At 44.5% G+C, this 23,381-nt stretch overlaps 1 protein-coding gene across 7 annotated transcripts in view; it reads right to left on the bottom strand.

The window, feature by feature from the left end:
* Positions 1-21,975, bottom strand: part of LOC135514211 (citron rho-interacting kinase) — a 51,711-nt gene extending 29,736 nt beyond the window's left edge. For all 7 annotated transcript variants that reach the window (XM_064937511.1, XM_064937515.1, XM_064937513.1 and 4 more), the window contains exons 1-7: positions 21,712-21,975; positions 6,498-6,596; positions 5,301-5,444; positions 4,516-4,635; positions 810-980; positions 651-704; positions 373-426 (exon numbers count right to left, since the gene is read on the bottom strand). In XM_064937511.1, coding sequence (XP_064793583.1) covers positions 373-426; positions 651-704; positions 810-980; positions 4,516-4,635; positions 5,301-5,444; positions 6,498-6,506 — 552 coding nt within the window. In that variant the 5' untranslated portion in view covers positions 6,507-6,596; positions 21,712-21,975. The remainder of the gene's footprint in view (positions 1-372; positions 427-650; positions 705-809; positions 981-4,515; positions 4,636-5,300; positions 5,445-6,497; positions 6,597-21,711) is intronic.
* Positions 21,976-23,381: the final 1,406 nt, after the last annotated feature.

Below are 23,381 nucleotides of genomic sequence, written 5' to 3'. Positions count from 1 at the left end.
ATACAGCATAGAGAATTCCATTTGGATTTTTAAAAATGATCACTTTTTCAAAAAGGGTATTAAATGTATATTCATCTCTATAAAACCTAATAAATGGAGAAACCAGCCAATGTCTGACAGGGGCAGAATAATTCGATAGCTGGCAATAAATCTGAAACAAACTACTGATGGTTTTAGCGGAGACAGTTGAATTACTCTCAGGCCACAACTCAGCATCTGCTTCACAGAACAATGAGGAGTTGACACGCATCATTAGCAGGAGAGAAAGAGGACTTTTCACATGTCTGTGTGTGGTGAACATATCTTCTCCCCTTACAGCATATGCTGAATATGAATTAATTATCCAGGAAGTTTTCAACCAAAATATTCTACCTTGGCAAGCTTATCTTGGAGATCCTGAATTTTCACTTGCTGTTCAGTATTGGTCTGAAACAGAAAGAGAAAGATAGAGAACATCATCCTTTTAAGCTGCACATTCCTTGGTCCCTAAGAGTTTTACACCCAAACCATCTTCATTGTTTCACTCCTAATAACTTTTTAAAAATAATTTGGCATTTGTCTCCTAACCATTGACTGAACAGCATTCCATGAAGGACCATATCGAACCATATAGGATGTCAACATGTGAGCCAATGGAACTGAAGCGGTACCTTCTCCAGCTTTGACAGAAGCTCCTCCGTGTCAGTTTTGCCTTGCTCCTTAGCCTGTAAGACAAAAAGCTGAAAATCAGTCAAACCAACACGCCTTTCAACTTCTCTGAACGTGGGTCTGAGCCAAGAGATCAATATCAGTGTGAACAGCTACAGAACCTTCTGCATCCTCTGTTGATAGTCAGCTGCTTTCCTCTTCAGCTCCTCGCTGGTCTGACGAGACTCCTTCAGCTCCGACTCGTACAGGTCGCTACGGCGACGGGCTGCAGACAGGTCCTCCTCCAGCTGCCTGATGGCCACGCGCATCTCCTCCAGCTGGGCATGATACTCCTGCAGAGGGATGCGAGAGGAACGAGGGATGAGAGAGAGGGATAGCGGAGGAGTGCAGAGGTGAAAGACATGAGGAGAAGGATGAGTGCCAAAAAATAACAAGTACATAGAAAGGAACGGAAAGCATTGCAGAAAGAGATTAGAAAGGCAGACATGAGAGAGGGAGGGATGGGGAGGGGAGGTACAACGAATAGACAGAAAATGACACACTGTGTAATGGAATCTATTGAACAAAGCATTATGGAACAAGGAAAGGTAGGGCAGAGAGGAAGTGCATCAGCTAAAATCCATTAGTGTCCTTCTCTTCTAAAGTTTTAATGAATGATTAGCTATGGCTAACAGCTTTCATTTCCATCTCGTGGTCTGGTCACGGGGCAGGCAGCAGTCCTGTCAACCGGGCTGGTTAGGACTAGCAGACGCTAATGAAAAGTAGCATGGTCTCTGTGCCTGGGAAGGGTGAGGACACCCTGACAATGGAACACGACAGGCGCAGCAGATAACATCAGCAGCACCAGCCAGCGCCTCGTTAGTCCCTTTTCATTTCAAAGTTCTCCTCCTGTTTCCATCCAGTTTCAAAACTTGCTAAGTGTTCCTCCATCAACCCTTAAAGCGTGCCTCCGAGGACGTCCGCCTGTTGTCTACAGTAAGTGACAGGAAGACACTTCATGAGTCATTAACTATTATAATAAGAAAATGTGTAAGAAATGACTCATGCCGTGTTTTAAAAATGTAAATGAAAGACAACGGAATTTCATAATCAGTGCAATTTCCTCCCAAATTATGTTTGGACCTCCTTATAACGCTAATTAAGATACAAAAAGCATTTGCTATTTGAGTAAATGATGATTGGCATTGTCAATTAGGATTCATGGCATGAAGCTATGAATTGAGGAAGAAAAAGGTAAACAGTAAATGAAATTGATAATTGGAATGATAATTAAGGTTTTCACTTGAGCAATACTTGCATCTACTGAATAAACCAGAAACCACAGGGACCTTTCATTTAATCTCTTTGTAGAGTCAAATTAAAATCCATTTCAAGTAGGAAAGAATCTTCATACAAAATGACAGTGTGTTTCGCCAGCGGGCCGACTCAGCATATCAGTTCCTCAGTGTCCCCAGTCCCCTAGGTCCCTGACTGGATCACAGCAAATCTCTGGCAGCCCTAAACATCAATTAGCAGGAGAACTGATCTAGGCCTGGGCTTGAGTACAGAGCTGAGTGATACCCATGGAGGAGGAGGGAGGAGTGGGCCAGGGGCAGGAAGGAATGGATAGGATTAAAGAGAGAGAGAGCGAAAAGGGGGAATACAGGGTGAATAGAATGGAACAGTGCACGCCAGAAGAGCTGATTCAGAGTGTGAATTACCTAACTCACACACACATGCAAACGCACACACACACAATCACACAGAAAGTCCCTCCCTATCGTCCCGACCTGCACAGTCCCGCTGGGAGCTTCAAATGCAGTAGGTGTAGCCCTGACAGGGAGAGTGATAGTTCTGCTGTAGCCTCTCAAGATGGGGGAGACTAATCCATGGTACTGGGGGGAAAAAACACTGCCTTGCCTCTAACTCTTCACTCTGCCTTACAGAACAGAATAATCATTCCTTTCAGTCATCTTCAGACATGTTGTATGTGCCAAAGGTAAGTTTGCTGACAAAGTGGTCAAATGAAGCTTACTTTAGATAGGCCTTAGAACTGGATTAAACCTACCTATCACAAATACAATACTAAGAGGTAGAATAGTTGTCTTATCCCAGTTATAGTCTGTCAGCCTGCGTGCTTTGTATTCAGTGTTAGGGATCGGTTCCAATTAGTCTAGTGTTTAATTCTCACTGCTTCTCAGAATTACGGAATTTGCATGTACTGATTGTCTTGCAATGGATTTCTCTTTCTCTCACTGAAAAGCTTGTATTGCTCATATCCCCAATCTTCCATGTTTGTTGAGCCAACACTGAATACATTCTGCATAAATATGAACATGACTTCCAGACTCCTAAAACATAGCATGGGAGAGAGGCACTGTTCAAGACCTTATGCAGCCTTCAAAATCAAGCAGGAAAGTACCACTGCAAATATCCAATAGCCTAACTCCTTCGCATGTATGACAATTACGAACCACTTTATGAACTTGAACTATAAGTGGGTCAATCATTTCCAGGCTAATTCCCAGGTTTGCATTACCCGTATCAGTAAGCGGTAACGATACCACCACAGGGGACCATGGAGTGGGTGTGAAGACAACAGTGCAGTGGTGAAACACCAACACTCTAGTTCCCTTAATGTAAGATCCAAAACCCCATCGCCTCATCACGACAGGCTGCCCACTGCATCAGCGGCACGGCACACTCTCCACTTCTAGGTATGGATGGTTCACATTGCCATGGCAACCATTGCGCTATAGCGCCTGTGCCTGGTAACCACTGCCAGGGATTCTGCTCTGTGCCGTGGAGGGGGGAGGGGGGGGGGGATTTTTCAGACTGTCTAACTGTCCTCTGCTGTCGATCTTTCAATATCTTAATTCACGAACTTGGCAACCCTTCACCAAATCAGATCATTGTTGTATCCGCATTGCACACACACACACACACACACACACACACACACACACACACACACACACACACACACACACACACACACACACACACACACACACAAACCCCCCACGCACAAACACAAAAACTCACACACAAACACACACACACAAAGAGACACACACACACACACACACACACACACACTACTTGGATAACGGTGGGCTGAACGTGACTCTATCCTTCCTCTACACTCCTCAATCAGCAGAGACTCAGGAGACACGACATCACTCCTGAAAGTGGCGAGTGATGAACACACAGGAGACGCCTTGATGTACTGGGGCGCTGAGCTATGCAAAGGCACGCCACTACTAGAGAGATATCCACTGAGACTTTCTTTATGGTCAGGACAAGTCCTGTGTGCACGGCAGTGTGCGTTTGAGTTCACGCCCACTGTTGGACACCATACTGCAAACACCTAGTAAATTGTCAATGCTGACACTCACAGAAGACTGGCGCTACTAGAACGTCTGTTTCAGACTTCTATTATGTGGCACTCAAGGCTGTTTCTCTATTATCTGAGAAAGGCAATGAAACAACAGTAACAACACTAATTCACATGAATTCGTTCCATGTATTCAGGAATCCAGACCCAGGGTGTTTAACAGTCTACTGACTCCACCTACACAGAGAGCAGTGGATAAGCCCCAACACCCTCTGTAATTAACCCGGCTTTGACAGGGTAGCACTCTCCTCGCACCCCACACGACTCACACCACATAGGGATGGGCAATCAACCCTTTACAGCACATCCCTCCACAGCACTCTGGGTAGAAGTTGCCCGTAGGCACTGAGCTAGGATCAGCTTACCCTCCCCAAATCTTAACCCTAAACATTACAGTTAAACAGCGTTTAGAGGCAACTTTGTGTTACTCCCTCCACCACCCACAACCCCTGCCAGGCATCTGATGCCCCAAAGGAGGCGCTCTCCTCTACCTGTTCTTTGATCTCCTGCAGCTTGTTGCTCTGCTCCCGGATGCCGTGGAGGAGCTGCATTGCCTTGTCGTCTTCCTGGGAAACCTCCATACGGGCCTGCTCCAGACTGAGCTTCAGACTCTGAAACACACATATAAAACTCAGCAAAGAACAGAAACGGACCATTTTCAGGACCCTGTCTTTCAAAGAAATGTCCGGGAATTTGCAGGTGACGTGGTGCAGTCCTTGAGGAGGAGATGCACTGCAGTACTTAATGCAGCTGGTGGTCACACCAGATACGGACTGTTACTTTTGACCCCCCCCCTTTATTCAGGGACACATTATTCAATTTCTGTTAGTCACATGTCTGAACTTGTTCAGTTTATGTCTCAGTTGTTGAATCTTGTTATGTTCATACAAATATTTACACTTTAAGTTAAGTTTCTTTTTTTGCTGAGTTTATATAAAGCCTGTTGGTAACACCGCATGTAGTACACAAGAGCACCCACACACACACGTGCGCACACACACACACACACACACGCACACACACACACACACACACACACACACACACACACACACACACACACACACACACACACACACACACTAACTATCTGCTTTACAGAATCACACACACTCACACACACTCACACACACACACACACACACACACACACACACACACACACACACACACACACATAGTACCTATCTGCTTTACAGAATCACACACACACACACACACACACACACACACACACACACACACACACACATAGTCAGGATCTTAGGCCACTCACGGTGCACTCGGTTATGTAGGTAGCCAGGTCTTGCTCCAGGATGGTCCTCTGCGTCTCTGAGGCTTTCAGCTCCACATCCTTCTGCTGCAGCACTGACTCCAGATCAGACATCTTACTCTGGACTAGAGAGATCTCCTGTTCCATCTGAATACAGCAACATGGAGGACAGCTTTATTTGTCCATTTCAGCATTAGTTCATCTTCCCAATGTCAACTGAACTCTTGCAGGTGACCACAACCTTACATAACTGTAATAAACATGGCCATTTATAATAAACCAAAGGACTGAAGTTGATTGTGCAAAGCATTTCCTTGATCACAACGATTGGGGTTGAAGAAGGCTTTGTGCTGAGAGCAATGAGAACATAGATGAATCATTGCAGCAGTGCTTCACAGGAAACAGACAACAGCCCATTTAAGTCCATTATGTAAAAAGATATAACTGTTGCCAAATCTCCTTTGAACCCAGCCTACTATGAAAAAATTGTGAGGTAAAATCTTTAAGGAAAATTCCACCCAAAAACTGCAATCAAGTTTTCAAGATATATAACTTTCAAAATACAGCATCAGATGATGCTAAATGCATCGCGCCAGCTGAATTTCTGTATTCTGAAAGTTATATAGATTGAAATCTTGATTGCTGACATGCAAAACATGTTGGGACTATATCAACAATAGACTTATGAACCCAATATCAAAACATAGTTTTTTGGGGGGGAGTTTTCCTTTAAGCTATAGGAAGCTATTTCTGTACCTCCTAAGCCAAGCTGCTCATCTCAGTATGTGTGGTTTAAGAGATGAGCCAGTTGGGTGATGGATGGATGCAATTAAAGAATCCATTAGAGCCCCTGAGGAGCACTGAGAGTCACGGGTGCAGGGCCGTCAACTGTGTCACAGATACACAATCACAGTACATACTGGAGTGCATAGACTACATGCTGTGCTGGAGTGCTACCACTAACACAATCACAACATAACACACACAAAAAAGGTTATGGTATGGAGTCCCAGCACTGGGTAGCAACACAAGGCGCCACAGTAATGTGGAGTGACAACACAGACACCACATAACAACAGTAGCCTCAAATCAGAGAACCATCCGTCTGTCACAGGACATGAAGAAATAATCATAGGCACACACTGATAGACACACACAGAGCGACTTGACACACACAGAGTATATCAAACATAAGAGTACCTGTGACATGTGTCTTGTGTCTCTCAATGCTCTCTGTTTTTAGTGTCTTGATGTCTTTAGCGGGTCTTATCTAGAGAGCTGAGGGCTGTAACCACTAATCTGCAGGAGAAAAAAGAGCGTGGGAGAGAGACTAATTGCAGTAAACACTCTATATACACAATCTCTCCTGAAAGCTGTGGGGCTTTTATTTACAGCACTTACCTTTTCATGTCATTATGTTATACCACACCACCTTTTACAGTTTATCAAATGGGAAATTATTAGCACCATGGAATTGATGTTTAATGTCGCGACAACATTACATAAATGGACTTTCACGTTCCTTTTCCAACATGTTGTAGCTTGTATAGGAAACAGGGTTAAGAGCAGAAAACCCCATACTAAAGCTGCCTTTAGTGCCATTCATAATCATCATTAAATGTTATCTTCTAATCAAACAATTAAGGTAAATAAACAATTAAACTAATCAAGTGAAACGCAAGTCAAAGAATTTAAAAAAAACTACACGAGCCCTTTCATGCCCATGTTCAAAACTCAGAATTCAAAAATCCGTAATCAGACCAAACCCAACACTTGAGGGGCCCAAGTAGCACCAAACTCCACAGCAGCTCAATCTGCGATGCTTTGCATTTGAAGGCACACTCCTTATATTACATAATCACACACATAATTAGTATCTATTCTGAGAACTACTTTTAATCACAGAGTGAAGAAACATAGAACCATACCATGTGTACCATGCCGTATGGGTACATTCTGGAATAAGACAAACCTAAAAATAGAGTGTGATTCTGAGTGTGTGCACATGGCCGCCTCTTTAAGCACTATTCTCTATATTTGGCAGCCTTTGAGATGGAGAGGCAGGAGAATGAAGAAAAGAAGACTGTCACTGTCTATTAAGCATGGGCTTCTCTCCCACTCCTGCTCACAGCAGCAGCTCAGTGGAGGAGTTTCGACAGCCACAGGACCAGGGGTTTCACATAACATTCTGCATCCCATGATGCAACGGAGACTATGGCTTCACACAGAACAATCACCAACCCCATAAGAGAACACTTCCCACATCACATCCGAACAGACAGAGTAGCATATATCCATCTTGTGAAAGGAACAATGAGCACTGTCTGCATGGAGTACAGCACTGCAGCCTTAGGCAATGTATATTTCATTGGTACATAACATTATTGATGCAATGCAAGACATGGTTGATGCGCTCTGAGAGATCCAGGCCCCATTCCCCAACACATGCAGAAACCACCAGAAACGTTTGAAATAGATAAACATATTTTTTTCATTTCCTGTTGTTTATATACAGTATCTCAAATCAGGAACTCTGTCATATCCTGTGTAATATGTCAAAACTATTTGATAGATTTCTTATCATGGTGGAGTGGATTACTGTTTGATTTTGGGGTAGGCTGTCAACAGCATGTACTGTGTGACACTATCTGTTTTCTAATGATGTCAACAATGCGTCTGGCATAGAATCAGGTATTAGAATACACATTTAAGAGGATCTCTATGGCGTCTAGACATATTTGATGTCATGAATATGATGTCTTTATGCCATGGGTAATGTCCATATTCACTTCGGTTCATTGTGTCTGCGGAAGGTTCACAGACAGGTTTTCAACCGAGCTACATTATCAGAGACGCAGAGCGGGCAACAGGTTAACGGGTCACACATAATGGCTGACGACAACCAGATAAGGTTAATTTAAGCCTACATTTTTAAGTTTAATAAAGAAATCAGTAAGTAGCTTTAGAATTTTCCTAATTACATGTTGCTCAAAGGGCGGTTATTCCTTAAGGTCAAATGTGACTGATATTAGGGCGGAAGTATGATTTGAAGTTTCAGCAAGTAATTCCAACTGGGTAATTGTTGTGGGATGTCAGCGTGCCATAAGCCTACTGTGCGTGTAGAATCAGTGCAATGAAGGATGGTGCAGGCCGGCAAGTTGCTACAGTAGCCTAGCATGGAGTAGCAGATGGGAATCAGATCTGGCTGACTTGTACGCAGGCTACATTTCTCACCACCAGTCCATGATGAGCCAAGCGAGCAAGCTGTGCAACTGGGCTCATCCTCTGTAATAATTACCTCCCAGAAAGCAATTACAAATAACTAATATTGTTTTTAAAAGCACCATTATAACTAGCAACATTACAGTCAGTCACCTCTGGCTGAGAAGGACTCGGTAGAACAGTGTTGGATTTGTTCATGTCTTGCTAAATTAATCTACCATAACTGGGGAGACCTTATACTGCATTTTTAAAGCTGGAATACTTAATGGTGAAACTACCACATCTAATATTACAACAGCAGATAAGTTACTGCAAACAACAAACACAGTTTTGCACGCAAGATAGAACATAAGTATATCCCACTGGACACATACGTCTATTTCACGTTGGTTCAAGATAATTTCCTTTAAATGACTTGGAAACAACGTTGATTCAACCAGTGTGTGACCAGTGGGATGTAAGCCACTGCTGCTTTGTCAACAAAAACATTTCAGAACCATGCCGCTGTCTCAGGTGCTGCTCAGATTCAAAACATTTCAGGACCATGGCGCTGTCTCAGGTGCTGCTCAGATTCAAAACATTTCAGGACCATGGCGCTGTCTCAGGTGCTGCTCAGATTCAAAACATTTCAGGACCATGGCGCTGTCTCAGGTGCTGCTCAGATTCAAAACATTTCAGGACCATGGCGCTGTCCACTAACGCCTACAAACTCAGACATTGACAGCTCAACAGTGCTGAAATAGTTAGAGCCCCAGAGAACATCAGTGATTTTAAACTACTTTAAATGCAAGTGAATATAATGTATTGCACATGTTAGTTTTGCTAATTTGCAGCCTCAGAATTATAGCTAATGGGTTGCAACAAGTTACGTTTTTGAGCATGGTGATGATGATGCCTAAGAAGAGGATGAGGATGCTTGATGAACCATATATTACATACTATGACCTGTTTTCTGATATTGTCGACAAAGCGTTTAGACATTAGACCATAAAAATATAACAAATCCATTGGATTTATGCAGTAGATTTAGGCCTAATTGTGACATGTGTATAATGTATTTTACGAAGCCCTATGCTTAAGCCTATCAGAAACGAATATTCAACAATGTCTTGGTCAAATTCAAGGATAACGTCCATGTCACTTCAGTTGCGTCTGCCGATGGTTCACCCATGTGCTTTTAAAGGGACTATCAGTATTACCTCCAAATAGCCTGCTACAATAGGCTACACAACATGTCTGACGATACCAAGGTATGGTTAATTACGCATGCTTTGAGTTTCGAGGAGAAATCTAATACCTGATCTTGGAGGGTACTATGATGTCGAAGGCTGAGCTATTGTCAATTAACAGCATTCTTACATGGGTATTCCTCTTGTACAGATGGGATAGGGCAGTGTGCAGTGCGATGGTGATTGCATCGTCTGTGGATCTTTTGGGAGCAGTATACAAATTGAGTGGGTCTAGGGTGTCAGGGAGGTTGGAGGTGATATGATCCTTAACTAGTCTCTCAAAGCACTTCATGATGACAGAACTGAGTGCTACGGGGCGATAGTCATTTAGTTCAGTTACCTTTGCTTTCTTGGGTACAGGAACAATGGTGGACATCTGGAAACAAGTGGGGATAGTAGACTTGGCTAGGAGTAGATTGAATATGTCCGTAAACACTCGAGCCAGCTGGTCAGCACATTCTCTGGCGACGCGTCTAGGGATGCTGTCTGGGCCGGCAACCTTGCGATGGTTCACAAGCTTTAATGTCTTACTCACGTCGGCCACGGAGAACAAGGGCCCACAGTCCTTGGGAGTAGCCGCGTTATCCTCAAAGCGGGCGAAGAAGGTGTTTAGCTTGTCTGGGAGCAATACGTTGGTGTCAGCGACGTGGCTAGTTTTCCCTTTGTAAATCCATGATTGTCTGTAGACCCTGCATCTGAGCCATTGAATTGCAACTCCACTCCGTCTTTGTACTGACATTTTGCCTGTTTGATTGCCTTACCGAGGGAATAACTACACTATTTGTATTCAGCCATATTCCCAGTCACCTTGCCATGGCTAAATGCGGTGGTTCGCAGTTTCAGTTTTGCACCGTAATTGGCTCAGTGTTCTGTCACTCATGGGGACACTATGTCACCACCAAATCTAAGGGTAGAGCTTGAAATTTCAAGCCCCTTGGATTCTGCCATAGAGTAACATTAGAAGTGCCCATCCAAGAAGGCTCAAGGTCATTGGCCACAGATAAAATGACGTAAAATCACGTTTTATCTACAGTAGCTTTGATTGGACTGATCACGTCAACATCATACCTTCAAAATCTTAGCTAGCAGTTATCATCATGAATCAAGTCAACAATCTACTAGCAAATCCTGATTAATCCTTGTCATATGAAAAGCCTGCTATTCGGTGGAGTGGCTGTGTGGTCGCAAGTCTGGGTTTAAGGGTCTCTTTTCCAAGCTTAAAACTATGAGTTTCAACTTTGGCAATGCTGTCAATCCAGCATGATTTCTAACGCGCTCAAATAAACTGTTAACTCAGAATTGGGAAATCTGACTTTAGTGAGTTCAAGACGACTGGGAAAAAACGTTTTGAACGGTTATCCAACTCGGAATTGTAAGTTGGGAACTCGGGCCTCTTTCTAGAGCTACGGCCTGAAGATCACTGACATCATCATGATTCAACCCTGTTTTTTTGTCTTGAAAGCACCATGAATCCAGAGAATGCCAGACTTTGATGACAAAGTTTGATGACAAAATTTGCCCACGAAGGACCGCCGCGCCACCTTCCTGTTGAAGTGAGCACAGCACAACAAGGTTTGTCCAAAAATGTCTTGTATGCTCCTACGTAAATAATGTAATATGCCAGGAAGATACAATTGAAGTTGGAAGTTTACATGCACTTAGGTTGGACTCATTAAAACTCGTTTTTCAACCACTCCACAAAGTTCTTGTTAACAAATAGTTGAAGATGAAACGTGGCTTGGTCTTTCAGCATGACAATGATCCCAAACACACCGCCCGGGCAACGAAGGAGTGGCTTTGTAAGAAGCATTTCAAGGTCCTGGAGTGGCCTAGCTAGTCTCCTGATCACAACACCATAGAAAATCTTTGGAGGGAGTTGAAAGTCTGTGTTGCTCAGCAACAACCCCAAAACATCACTGCTCTAGAAGAGATCTGCATGGAGGAATGGGCCAAAATACCAGCAACAGTGTGTGAAAGCCTTGTGAAGACTTACAGAAAACGTTTGACCTCTGTCATTGCCAACAAAGGGTATATAACAAAGTATTAAGATAAACTTTTGTTATTGATCAAATACTTATTTTTCCACCATAATTTGCAAATAAATTCATAAAAAATCCTACAATGTGATTTTCTGGATTTTTTTTCTCATTTTGTCTGTCATAGTTGAAGTGTACCTATGATGAAAATTAGAGGCCTCTCTCATCGTTTTAAGTGGGTGAACTTGCACAATTGGTGGCTGACTAATAGCTTTTTGCCCCACTATTTGTGTGTGCATGTTTCTGCGTCTATGTTTGTGTTGCTTGTTGTCCCTTTATGCTATATTTTGTACATCTCAATTGTCAGCTATGTCTTTTTAAAACGCAGTAAATGAGGGTGTATGAACTGTTTCGCTGCCAGACAAGGCTCCGCTGATAGCCAGGTGTAGCAGTGGTAAGGTGTTGGGACTGCTGTTGGGACTCTGCTGTTGGGACAGCTTTATGTAGGCCCTAACAGCTTGTGGGCACTGTTTGACACCGTTAAAGTGCAATTAATGTATTGTTTAGTGTGTGTTTAATTATGTTGTGTTGTGTCGTGGCTTTTGTGGCATGCATCCCCAAAATGTTTTTTGTTTGTTTGCCCCATGCTTAAATCGCCACTGGATATGCGATTTTCAAGCTCCGAGTCTCTACTTTTATCCAATTTAAAAAACACAATTTAAAATGTTACTACATGAGACCGAATCGAGGTTGTGGATGCCCATAGAGAGATATGCGTTCACCTGTCCAGTGCAATCAAATCAGTACCAATGAACGAAAATGAGAAATAAAGTTTTGATTTAACTTCAGATTTCTCTTTGTGGTTTCCCAGGGTCTTCTCATGCACCCAGGTGTAGTTTCCAGGACAGGGGATCTATCATTGAGCAGCTGGAGAAGGAGGCTCAGAGGACTCTAATGCCTTCTCTCAATATTGGGACAAGCTGTTCCCCAGTCCTCCTCTCCTTCCTGAGTAGTCTAACTAATGAGTAAGTCCCACGTCTTTCTTCAACCTCACATACAACAACTCTGAATTTGCAGTCATAATGCGCCTTCTAACCACAAATGTGATTTCAACCACTACCTTAACCATACCCTTATCTCTATCCCTAAATCAAGAACAAAATGTCTCATGTACTTAATTGCTTAATCAAATACACTAACTCAACACTAAAATATGCAACTCAAATATGTTCCCTTTCTTTTCTCTAGCCAATGGAGAGTGATTCAGCATGGCATGAAGAATAACGTAAACCTCCGCAGTCTCCACATAAGGATCTGATCAAAAGTAATGCACTATTTAGGAGAATGTGTCATGGAATAGCTTGATTTAATATTACTCTGTTGGCCATAGCTGACATTTGAGCAGCTCTCCATGATGTGTCTGAAGATTGTTAGGGTCATGACCCCGACGGCCCTCCGCATTCTGCTACCTATGCTGGCTCGTAATCATGGGGGTGAACCTGAGGAGTGGGGCAACCTCCCCAGAATCCCAGTGCTCTTTGACAGGGTCTAAGGACTCCTTAGACAGTCTGGATGAGCAGGAGAAAAGGCTACTGATCAGTGAGATGAACTACTGGACCAAGGAAAGGAGGAATGGCAGGGCAGACCACCATGCTACCAAACCACCATGCTACTCTCCTAAGAGGTATGCTCACAGCAATATTTCAACATATTGATTCAGTTTATCCCTGACCCATACCTAACATCAATTGGAAAGCACACCTTGTATTTTTATGTTCTGATAAAAAATGTTGCCCCAGAGGGGACGGGTCTTGGATAAGCCATTATAAAGTAAACTATGAATAAAGAAATTGGGGGCAGTACATGCCTTTCAGAAATAATCAAATTCTGATGTTGTAAAAACATCAAAATCATGTTAAAAATGTTGCTTTTGGGATTCTTTGCATGGCGTCAGTGATGTTTGTGTGTGTATCTTCAAGATGACAGACCTGGTTACAGATCTCGCATGAACCTGGAGAGGCTGCCCTCACAGAGGAGCCTCTGACGGATCTCTTTGGAGTAACAGCGGAAAGCCTCCTGATGTCCTTGTCCAAGGGCCACTCCAACCTCGTCTCCTCCAGCTCCTCTCAGCTGAGCTGTGCTATCGCGGGGGAGGTTAACTCTGGCCTCTCAGTGGCCATTCAGGCCAGCCCTGGTAGTTGCCCCCCTTTGGAAAGTCAGGATATAGCAGCAGGCAGGGAGGTCATTCGCGTAGCCTCGGTGCAGATCCTGGCTGAGCTACAGAGTCAAAAGTCTGAGCCAGAGTGGATAGGGTTTATCAAGCCCCTCATGGACCCTGTGATTGACAATGTGCTGGATGCCATTGTCGGCACTATGGAAAAAATGGCACAGGACTTCAACATCCTATTGGATCTGGCCAAGAAGGTGAGCAGTCAGAGTTATTGAAAGTGGAGAGTAAATCGTTCGTGTAACGAATGCACTGAGTCGGTAAGCAAGTACAGGGAGTGAGTGTTTAATAAATAAATGGAACAGAAAACAAGGAACACGAACAATGCACTGACATGAAACAGAATCAATAACACCCGAGGAAAGAACCAAGGGGAGTGACAGATATAGGGAAGGTAATCAAGGAGGTGATGGAGTCCAGGTGAGTGTCATGAAGCGCTGGTGCGGGTGACGATGGTGACAGGTGTGGGAAATGATCAGCAGCCTGGTGACCTAGAGGCTGGAGAGGGAGTATACGTGACAGTACCCCCTCCCTGACGCGCGACTCCAGCCGCAAGATGCTGACCAAAGGGACAATGCTGAGGATCAGGAGCGGACCAGTCGCCTCCACCAAGGCGCAGGAACCAGACGAGCAGCCTAAAAAGCTGGAGCCTGGTGAACCAGCTGTGGCATGGGAGCCTGCCGAGCCCACCGAGTCTTGAGAACCTGACGAGCTAGCTGAGGCATCCTCGGTAGACTCGGCTACAGATGCTTGACAGGCTAACTGAGTCTTGAGACCCCGTGGTACCGGCTGAGGCATGCAAGCCTGATGAGCCGGCTGAGGCACACTCGGTTGCTCCGGCAGCAGAACCCAGACCGACGTCACCTCCAACACAAAAACGAAAAACACTCCCTGATGCTTCCCTTTGGTGAGGTGTTATTTACTCTGTTCTGTGTCGGTGCGTTGTTCGTGTTCCTTGATTTAAGTTCTGTTTATTTATTAAACACTCACTCTCTGTACTTGCTTCCCAACACTCAGCGCATTCGTTACAGAATAACACCTCACCTAAGGGAAACATCAGGGAGTTATTTAATTTATTTTTGGTTTCGATGGGAATGACGTCAGGACCGGGAGCCGCTACAGGCTCTTATGCCTCAGCCGGATTGCCAGACTCCCCTGCCTCCGCCGGTTCGTCAGGCTCTCATGCCTCAGCCGGATTGCCAGGCTCCACTGCCTCAGCCGGCTTGTCGGGCATTCATGCCTTCGCTGGATCGCCAGGTTCCCCTGCTTCCAATGGCTCGTCAGTCTCTCATGCCTCAGCTGGATCACCAGCCTGTATGTCAGGTTCCCACGCCCCAGCCGGCGACAGGTTCCCGCACAGCAGCAGGGGCGACTGGTCCGCTCCTGATCCCCGGGATCGTCCCTTTGGTCGGAGTCCTGCAGCTGGAGCCGTGCGGCGGGGAGGGGAACTGTCATGTGTGCTCCCTCTCCGGCCTTTAGGTCACCAGGCTGCTCGTTATGGAGCACACCTGTCACCATTGTTACGTGCACCTGGGAGTCATCAGACTCACCTGGACTTCATCACCTCCCTGATTACCTTCCCTATATACGTCACTCCTTAGAACCTGTTCATCTTTGTCCATTTCTTCAAAGTGTCATTGTTCCTTATCCAGATCTGAAAAAGGATCCAAGGTCAAAGTGTGAGCTAGAGATCAACCTCCCTGGTATTCCCATCCCTGATGAGGTGCCTGATGATTTGACCTTCCCCATCGCCAGGAGCTCCTGCATCAACACCAGGGACTCTATAATGCCACGGATTTCTATGAGTGACCTAAGGACAAAGATGATGACACACACAGATGAAGCCCTGTATCGTAATAGTCCAAGGACTCAAAGTAACCGACAATCGAGTGCCAAAGCCTCTCTTCGATTCTTTACTCCCTCTTGCACCAGCAAGGGAACATATTTGCTAACAAAGGGAGTTGGGATTGACATGGAAGAGAAAGAAGTGTGCTACCCTAGCAGCTCTGGCCATCTGAGGGAGTTATTCAGCAGTGCTACTGCATTCCCTCTGCAGTCCTTGATGGACTCCGGCAAAGATGATTTTATCTGTTTTGTCATAAGTTTGCCATAAGGTTGTCATAAGGTTGCTATCAAAGATCGGTCCCTCAGCCCTAGATGGACCTTCCCAACAGGCAGTAGATATGACAGCAATATTTCAGCAGCTCATCAGACAAGTTCTGTCTGAGTTCTGTGCTGCATCTGGATTCTCAAGGACACAGGCATGCCCTCAGGATCTGCACATCCACACTGTGTTCAGGGGTGCACATAAAAACCTCCTGGAGGCGTTTGGCTCTTGTAACGCCCTCCAAGCCGTTATGGCCTCCCAGGAATCTGAATTTGACAGAGTCCTGGTAAAATCATTGACCCAGCAGCTCGTGCAGGGATGTAAGGAGGCATCAAGACCAGCTTCTACTGCAACAAACCCAGCAGACCAGGCTGAGACAGAGAGTGGGAATGAGCAGAGAGCAAGAAGGAGCTTTCTCAGCTTCTCAATGACCAAACTCAGGATCAACAATAAGGTATAGGAGATGTTGCTTTATGTTCCAATTAGGGGCTGGTGTCATTGATGTGGCTATGATGAGATAAATATGTTTTATTCCTCACTATATTGTTGCGTTGCATTCAGAAGATTTTATTTACATTTTCTTTACCTTTCTCTTTTAGCATTCCAAGAGAGGAAACAAAATGACTGCCATTCAGTCCAGGACCAGACTGAGATTCCCTCTACTGCATAGGTAAGGATGTTTTAAAGCTCTGCTATAGCTTGAAGTTTTGTTTAGGTGTTGTAGAAACATAGAGTAGGTCTAGTAAACTTATAGAACTGTTATTTATTCATATTTATTATACATAAAGTTATTATATTTATCTCTCTCATCCCTAAACCCACCCCTTTCGCTTGTGTTTCTAGCCCCTCACATTGGGGCTCAGGGTGCTGAATCTCCAGTTGGAGAGGTTTCTCGGTCCATCTCCCAGCCTATCAAATAACGCTCCTTGATAATCAGGGTCTTCTCAGCAATGATGAAGCGGCTCAAGCGCTCCTCCTGGAAGACCCTGTAACCTGTTACGCTGTATGAAGAAATACTTTTGACAAGAGGAATCTGCATGTCTACCCTTTAAAGTCTATTTGATCAAATAAATGCAAACTATTTTTACAAGGGTTTTACATGTTTTGGATGATTGCTAGCACTGAAGCAGCTTTTCTCACATACTCTCTGGTCAGACAGTGAAAGAGAAATGCATTAGTTCCCCCATGGTTACCCATCATTTTGTTGGGCAGTTGTTGAGCTGGCAGGGCTTCAACCTCAGCTTGACTCTATTACAATAGCGTTGGTGCATAGCCAGTCAGATAACCAGATGCTCTCTATTCATTTAGTTACAGTGATAAGAGCTTTATTAACAGCAAAGGGAAAACACATTGTGGAGAATCTGATATCTGCAGCTAGATCAACTCTCTGAGATGTTTTCTGTGGGTTGAATAATGTGTGGCATGAGTCAGTCCTGTTGCAGAGGAGGAGAGAGAAGTCATGGTGTTGCTCTACATTCAGAATGCAGGAGGACCAGCAGCTACTGGGACTCTGCTGTAACATATGGGCTGTGGGTGGCAGTGAATCACTCACCTGTTGCAAATGTACAGGTAACTGCCTATAGAAATGAGGGATACAAAGTATATTAGAAACAGGTGCTACCACACAGGTGTGGCTCCTGAGTTAATTAAACAATTAACATCCCTTCATGCTTAGGGTCATGTATAAATATGTCCAGTTGCCTATTATTTTGGCTACAATGCCCAGAAGAAAAGATCTCAGTGACTTTGAAGGAGAGGTATCAAAGGAGCATAGGAGGTTTAAAGTGTGTGTGTGTGTGTGTGTGTGTGTGTGTGTGTGTGTGTGTGTGTGTGTGTGTGTGTGTGTGTGTGTGTGTGTGTGTGTGTGTGTGTGTGTGTGTGTGTGTGTGTGTGTGTGTGTGTGTGTGTGTGTGTGTGTGTGTGTGTGTGTGTGTGTGTGTGTGTGTGTGTGTGTGTGTGTGTGTGTGTGTGTGTGTGTGTGTGTGTGTGTGTGTGTGTGTGTGTGTGTGTGTGTGTGTGTGTGTGTGTGTGTGTGTGTGTGTGTGTGTGTCAATTTGTCAGTCACCTGGAGATCTCTAAATGACTTAAATGTAAATGTAAATGTGTGAGTGATGTGTGTGTGTGTGTGTGTGTGTGTGTGTGTGTGTGTGTGTGTGTGTGTGTGTGTGTGTGTGTGTGTGTGTGTGTGTGTGTGTGTGTGTGTGTGTGTGTGCGTGTGTGCGTGTGCGTGTGGCGCCTGAGACAGCGTTCCCATCACCATCAACAAAACACCAAATGATGGAATGTCTAATGGAAAAATGGTGCCATATCCCTCCAATAGAGTTCCAGATCTATGTCAAGGTGCACTGAAGCTATTCTGGAGGCTCGTGGCGGCCAACGCACTGTTACGACACTTTATGTTGGTGTTCCTTTATTTTGGCAGAAGCACAGATTCTGTCAAGCTCCCAGTTCTAGTTCCCCTATCTAGACCTATCAGGTCCAATCCCTAAACCCTGAAATGGACAGGGATTGTTTTCTATAGCTAAGTCCCTGGTCATGACAACAGCAACTCAGTGAATCTGATGCCACATGGGTACAATCAATCGTACCTCAGACTCTTTACAAAGGAACTACTAGATGTGGAGAGATCCCACAAAGAGGATCACAGAAGAAGTAAGGGGCCTTTTAGAAATGACACTTGAGGGTACGGGAGAGCTACAGCAGCAGAGCTCTCCTCTCATCACGACTCACATTAACATGCATGGATTTGCGCTAGAGAGCAGCTACACCACCTGACCGTATCTGCTCGCCGCCTTCAGCCCTTTCTCTTTCTCCGAGTCACATTTCACACTGTTCTGTGCCGCCTCCTGTCTACAGGTGAACACAAGTGCAAATTAACAAATTCTTCTCTTGCCAATTCCTCTTGCCTTACACTTATGTAATCATATGGATACTCCCTAAATATAGTCCTAATATTCTAATATACACTACATTGCCAGAGGTATGTGGACACGCATTAGTGGATTCTGCTATTTCAGCCACTCCTGTTGCTGACAGGTATGTAAGATCGAGCACACAGCCATGCAATTTCCATAGACAAACATTTGCAGTAGAATTGAAGAGTACTGAAGAGCTCAGTGACTTTCAACATGGCACAGTCATAGGACGCCACCTTTCCAACAAGTCAGCTCATCACATTTCTGCCCTGCAAAAACTGCCCCGGTAAGCTTTAAGTGCTGTTATTGTAAAGTGGAAATGTTGGCTCAGCCGCGAAGCGATAGGCCACAAAAGCTCACAAAACGGGACCGGCGAGTGCTGCAGCACAATGGCGTGTAAAAATCATCTGTCCTCGGTTGCAACATTCACTACCAAGTTCCAAACTGCCTCTGGAAGCAGCATCGGCACAAGAACTGTTTGTCAGCAGCTTCATGAAATGGGTTTCCATGGCCGAGCAACCGCACACAAGCATAAGATCACCATGCGCAATGCCAAGCATTGGCTTGAGTGGTGTGAAGCTCGCCACCATTGGATTCTGGAAAAATGGAAACGCGTTCTCTTGAGTGATTAATCATGCTTCACCATCTGGCAGTCCGATGGATGAATCTGGGTATGGTGGATGGCAGAGGAACGCTACCTGCCCGAATGCATAGTGCCAACTGTAAAGTTTGGTGGAGGAATAATGGTCTGGGCTGTTTTTCATGTTTCGGGCTAGGCCCTTTAGTTCCAGCAAAGGGGGCATTTTTACGATACAGCATACAATTACGTTCTAGGCGATGAAGTGCTTCCAACTTTGTGGCAGCAGTTTGGGGTAGGCCCTTTCCTATTTCAGCATGACAATGCCCCCGTGCACAAAGGGAGTTCCATACAGAAATGGTTTGTTGAGGTCGGTGTTGAAGAACTTGACTGGCCTACACAGAGCCCTGACCTCAACCTCATAGAACACCTTTGGGATGAATTGGAACCCCGACTGCGAGCCAGGCCTAATCGGCCAACATCAGTGCCCTACCTCACTAGTGCTCTTGTGGCTGAATGGAAGCCGCAGCACTAGATGTTCCAACATCTAGTGGAAAGCCTTCCCTGATGAGTAGTTTCTTTTAGCAGCAAAGATGGGTCCAGCTCCGTATTAATGCTCATGATTTTGGAATGAGATGTTTGACGAGCAGATGTCATACTGTTGGACATGTAGTGTACTTTATCCTAAATATGTACACTCTTAGAAAAAGGGTTCCAGAAGAGTTATTTTGGCTTTCCCCATAGGAAGACCCTTTTTGGTTCCAGGTAGAACCCTTTTTGGGTTACACGTAGAACTCTCTGTAGAACCCTTTTGTAGAATCCTTTTTTTGTAGAACCCTTTTTGTAGAACCCATTTTTTTCCCAAGAGTGGGGAAATGCCCCTTACTCAGTCCACTCCATGTAGCCCTCTGTGCCCCATTGGGAACACTAATAAAGCCAACTATATCTGTGATACCCTATACAAACCACTTCTCTGTTTTTGATTGGAACTTAGTACATTGAAAATCTTTACAATTCCAGTGTATCTGAGCAAGATATACAGTATTATTCCTTCATGAGTCATCTCAGTGTCAGACAAAGGGGAAAGGCAGATATTTCATCATCATACATTATTAATGATGATTACTTTAAAACAACCGTGGTGTGAGTGATATTGTAACAAGACTAAAGACTTAAATATCAACATTTATTACTTAACTATCATTAATATGTATGTATTGTAGTCTAATTGAATGTTGGCCAGATAAAGAAACAGGAGCTACCTTTCACCTGCTCTGAGAGGTAGCTGAGGGAGGGGAGAGATAGAGACAGGGGTGAAACAACTGTTTCCATAGAAATACATATTCTCTCAACATAGACTTGATTGATCATTTCAGGCATTTCAGCACTTCTTTTCTTGTTACAGAATCTATTTTTGGCCACACAGGCCTTCCTACGCACACATTTCCCTAACAATAACTCACCAAGTGCCTTATCAATGGCAACTATCTCAATTTGTAGTGAACAGTTCATGTGATTCACGATCGAACTCTCAATAGAGATGATTCTTTGTTCTACCAAGCTTCGATATAACAAGGACAATAAACACACAGTGCCTAGATTCTGTTTTTCCAACATGAACTTCCTACTTCCTCAAATTCTAGGCAAAAGAAACCCATCAGGAAAAAAATGATATTTTCAGAATCCCTTGAAACAGTACATCAAAGCAGAGAGAGAAGTCAGAATGTGAGAGCTGTGATTCCCTTAAGAAGTTGATGGAGATCTGCTGAAAGGAGACAGGGACGCTATGAGAGGGGAGATGCTAATGTACACCGTTGCCTGAAGAGGATGGGTAAACAAAGACAACCATTTAATGCTAACACAGCATCACAGAGTCGTGACAACAGAAGACTCTGCTCTCCCACTGATGCATCAGGCACCTGTGCTATACCGCGATCACATCTGACTGAAACTCCCCTGACAATAGCACAACCACAAATCAATCAATTTGAACAGCATGCTGAGATGGGCAAACAAAGGCAGATCAGTTGCAGTTTGTCGAGGCAGTTTCGAGGATCTGCACACACAGGCTTGTTGTTACACACATTCCTTGTTGTTACTCTTTCAGTGCAATCAATTCCACCCTGTTATTAGTGAAAGATTCCTTCACAGCAGTACTTACTCAGACCTGGCCGGTGCTCTCGGTGCCTTGCTGAAGAACCACCTTAGAGGGGGCACATCCTCACCCAGAAAGCCCGATCATGTGGGGTCTTGCTGGGCAGCCACCGGCCAGTACGAGGGACTCGCTGATTCATCAAAACTGGGGATGTCATCTTCACTGTAGAGAGTAGAGCCAAACGAAAGGGAGAGAAGAGGTTTGGCAGGAGAGAGAGATGTGAGCAGTGAGAGCGAGGGAAGATTAGCACACAGAGAGATAGAGTGAAGGAGAGAGGGAGGGAATGGAGGAGAGAGGGAAACTGCATTGAAGAGTAATGCAGTAGATCAGTGAAAACACAATCGCATAGACACGCAGGGAAATCTCGCTTCCCCACTCTCTATTTTTTTCTCTCTCTCTCTCTCTCTCTCTCTCTCTCTCTCTCCACACACTGCAATAGATTACGATAATCACTGTAATACATGCAGCCAGATTCACTGCCGAAACTGTGTTCTCTCCCGCATAACACGTGCATCTCAGTAACAACCCCTCCACAGAGACCCCAGCTCTTCTCAGACATCAAACACAGTGGTCGGTTACCTATCGCAGTCTCTCCTATCACACTGCACTGCTATCAAATGTCCAATTTAGTGGATGGCACAGTGGTCCTGTAACTGATAAGACTGCTTCTATGCAATAAAAACAAGTTCAAGCTACACCTATCCACAGCTGCTCCAAATCAACTCCAATGATAAACACATGAATACACTTCAATGCCAAGCTGTTTAGACATGCGTTTCAGCTGTATTAGTAATTCTAGAGAAGTCAGTGAGGAAGCAAATCCATCACAAAAAAAATTAGTATTATTAGTCAGGCTGGTTGGCCTTTCTGTCATTGTATCAATGCTGAGTTTAGCCAAACGGACACATACACGCACATGTGAGCAGAAGCACACACACACACACATGCACATACATACATACGCACACACACACACATCACACTGGGGACGCTGAGGTCCCCCCTTGGGAGCAGACGGCAGGACCTATCCTGGTAAGCCAAACTCCATCACAGCAGTAGAGATATGAAACAGCTTGGCAAGTTCAGGTAACCAATCAATGGTTGTTATGGCCCTGTCAACCACCAGAACACAACTCGGCATTCATATTCCCGGGCTACTATTGCTGTTATGAGTGTATGCAATCATTCACTGATTTTAGATCTTAAAGTGTAGAATTGTTTGAAGTGTACCTTTCAAATCAAATTGGATGTGGAGCATAGCAGGCAATAAGCAGGCTATAAACTTGCATCGCGCATGAGTGGGGAAAATGGACCAGCAAACAAACCACAACAATGACTTTGACTTTGTTTCTGTTGAGTGTTTACTCAGCTCAGATGAAAGCAAAACATTGGAGGCATGCTTTGTCTTATGAGCCGAGAATATAATTGTTTCAGACTCCCAGTGATTCAGACAAGCAGCCGTCTCAATCTGAACAGAAATCTGGGCCTGCAAGAAATCAAATCCAGTAAGAATCCTCAATTACTGATTTCTCGGAGAAGACTTCTGCTATTACAGCATGAGGTCATGCTCTAGGTCTATGAAAACAGTACATTTGTCTTTGGACTAGGCTGAAAACCAAAATACTGCACAGTACTATCCCCTAGGGAATACCATGCTATGCCATTTGATGTTTTTG

Source organism: Oncorhynchus masou, chromosome 25 (assembly GCF_036934945.1).
Source record: "Oncorhynchus masou masou isolate Uvic2021 chromosome 25, UVic_Omas_1.1, whole genome shotgun sequence".
Taxonomy (NCBI): Eukaryota; Metazoa; Chordata; class Actinopteri; order Salmoniformes; family Salmonidae; genus Oncorhynchus; species Oncorhynchus masou.
This window is presented reverse-complemented; position numbering and strand designations above follow the sequence as displayed.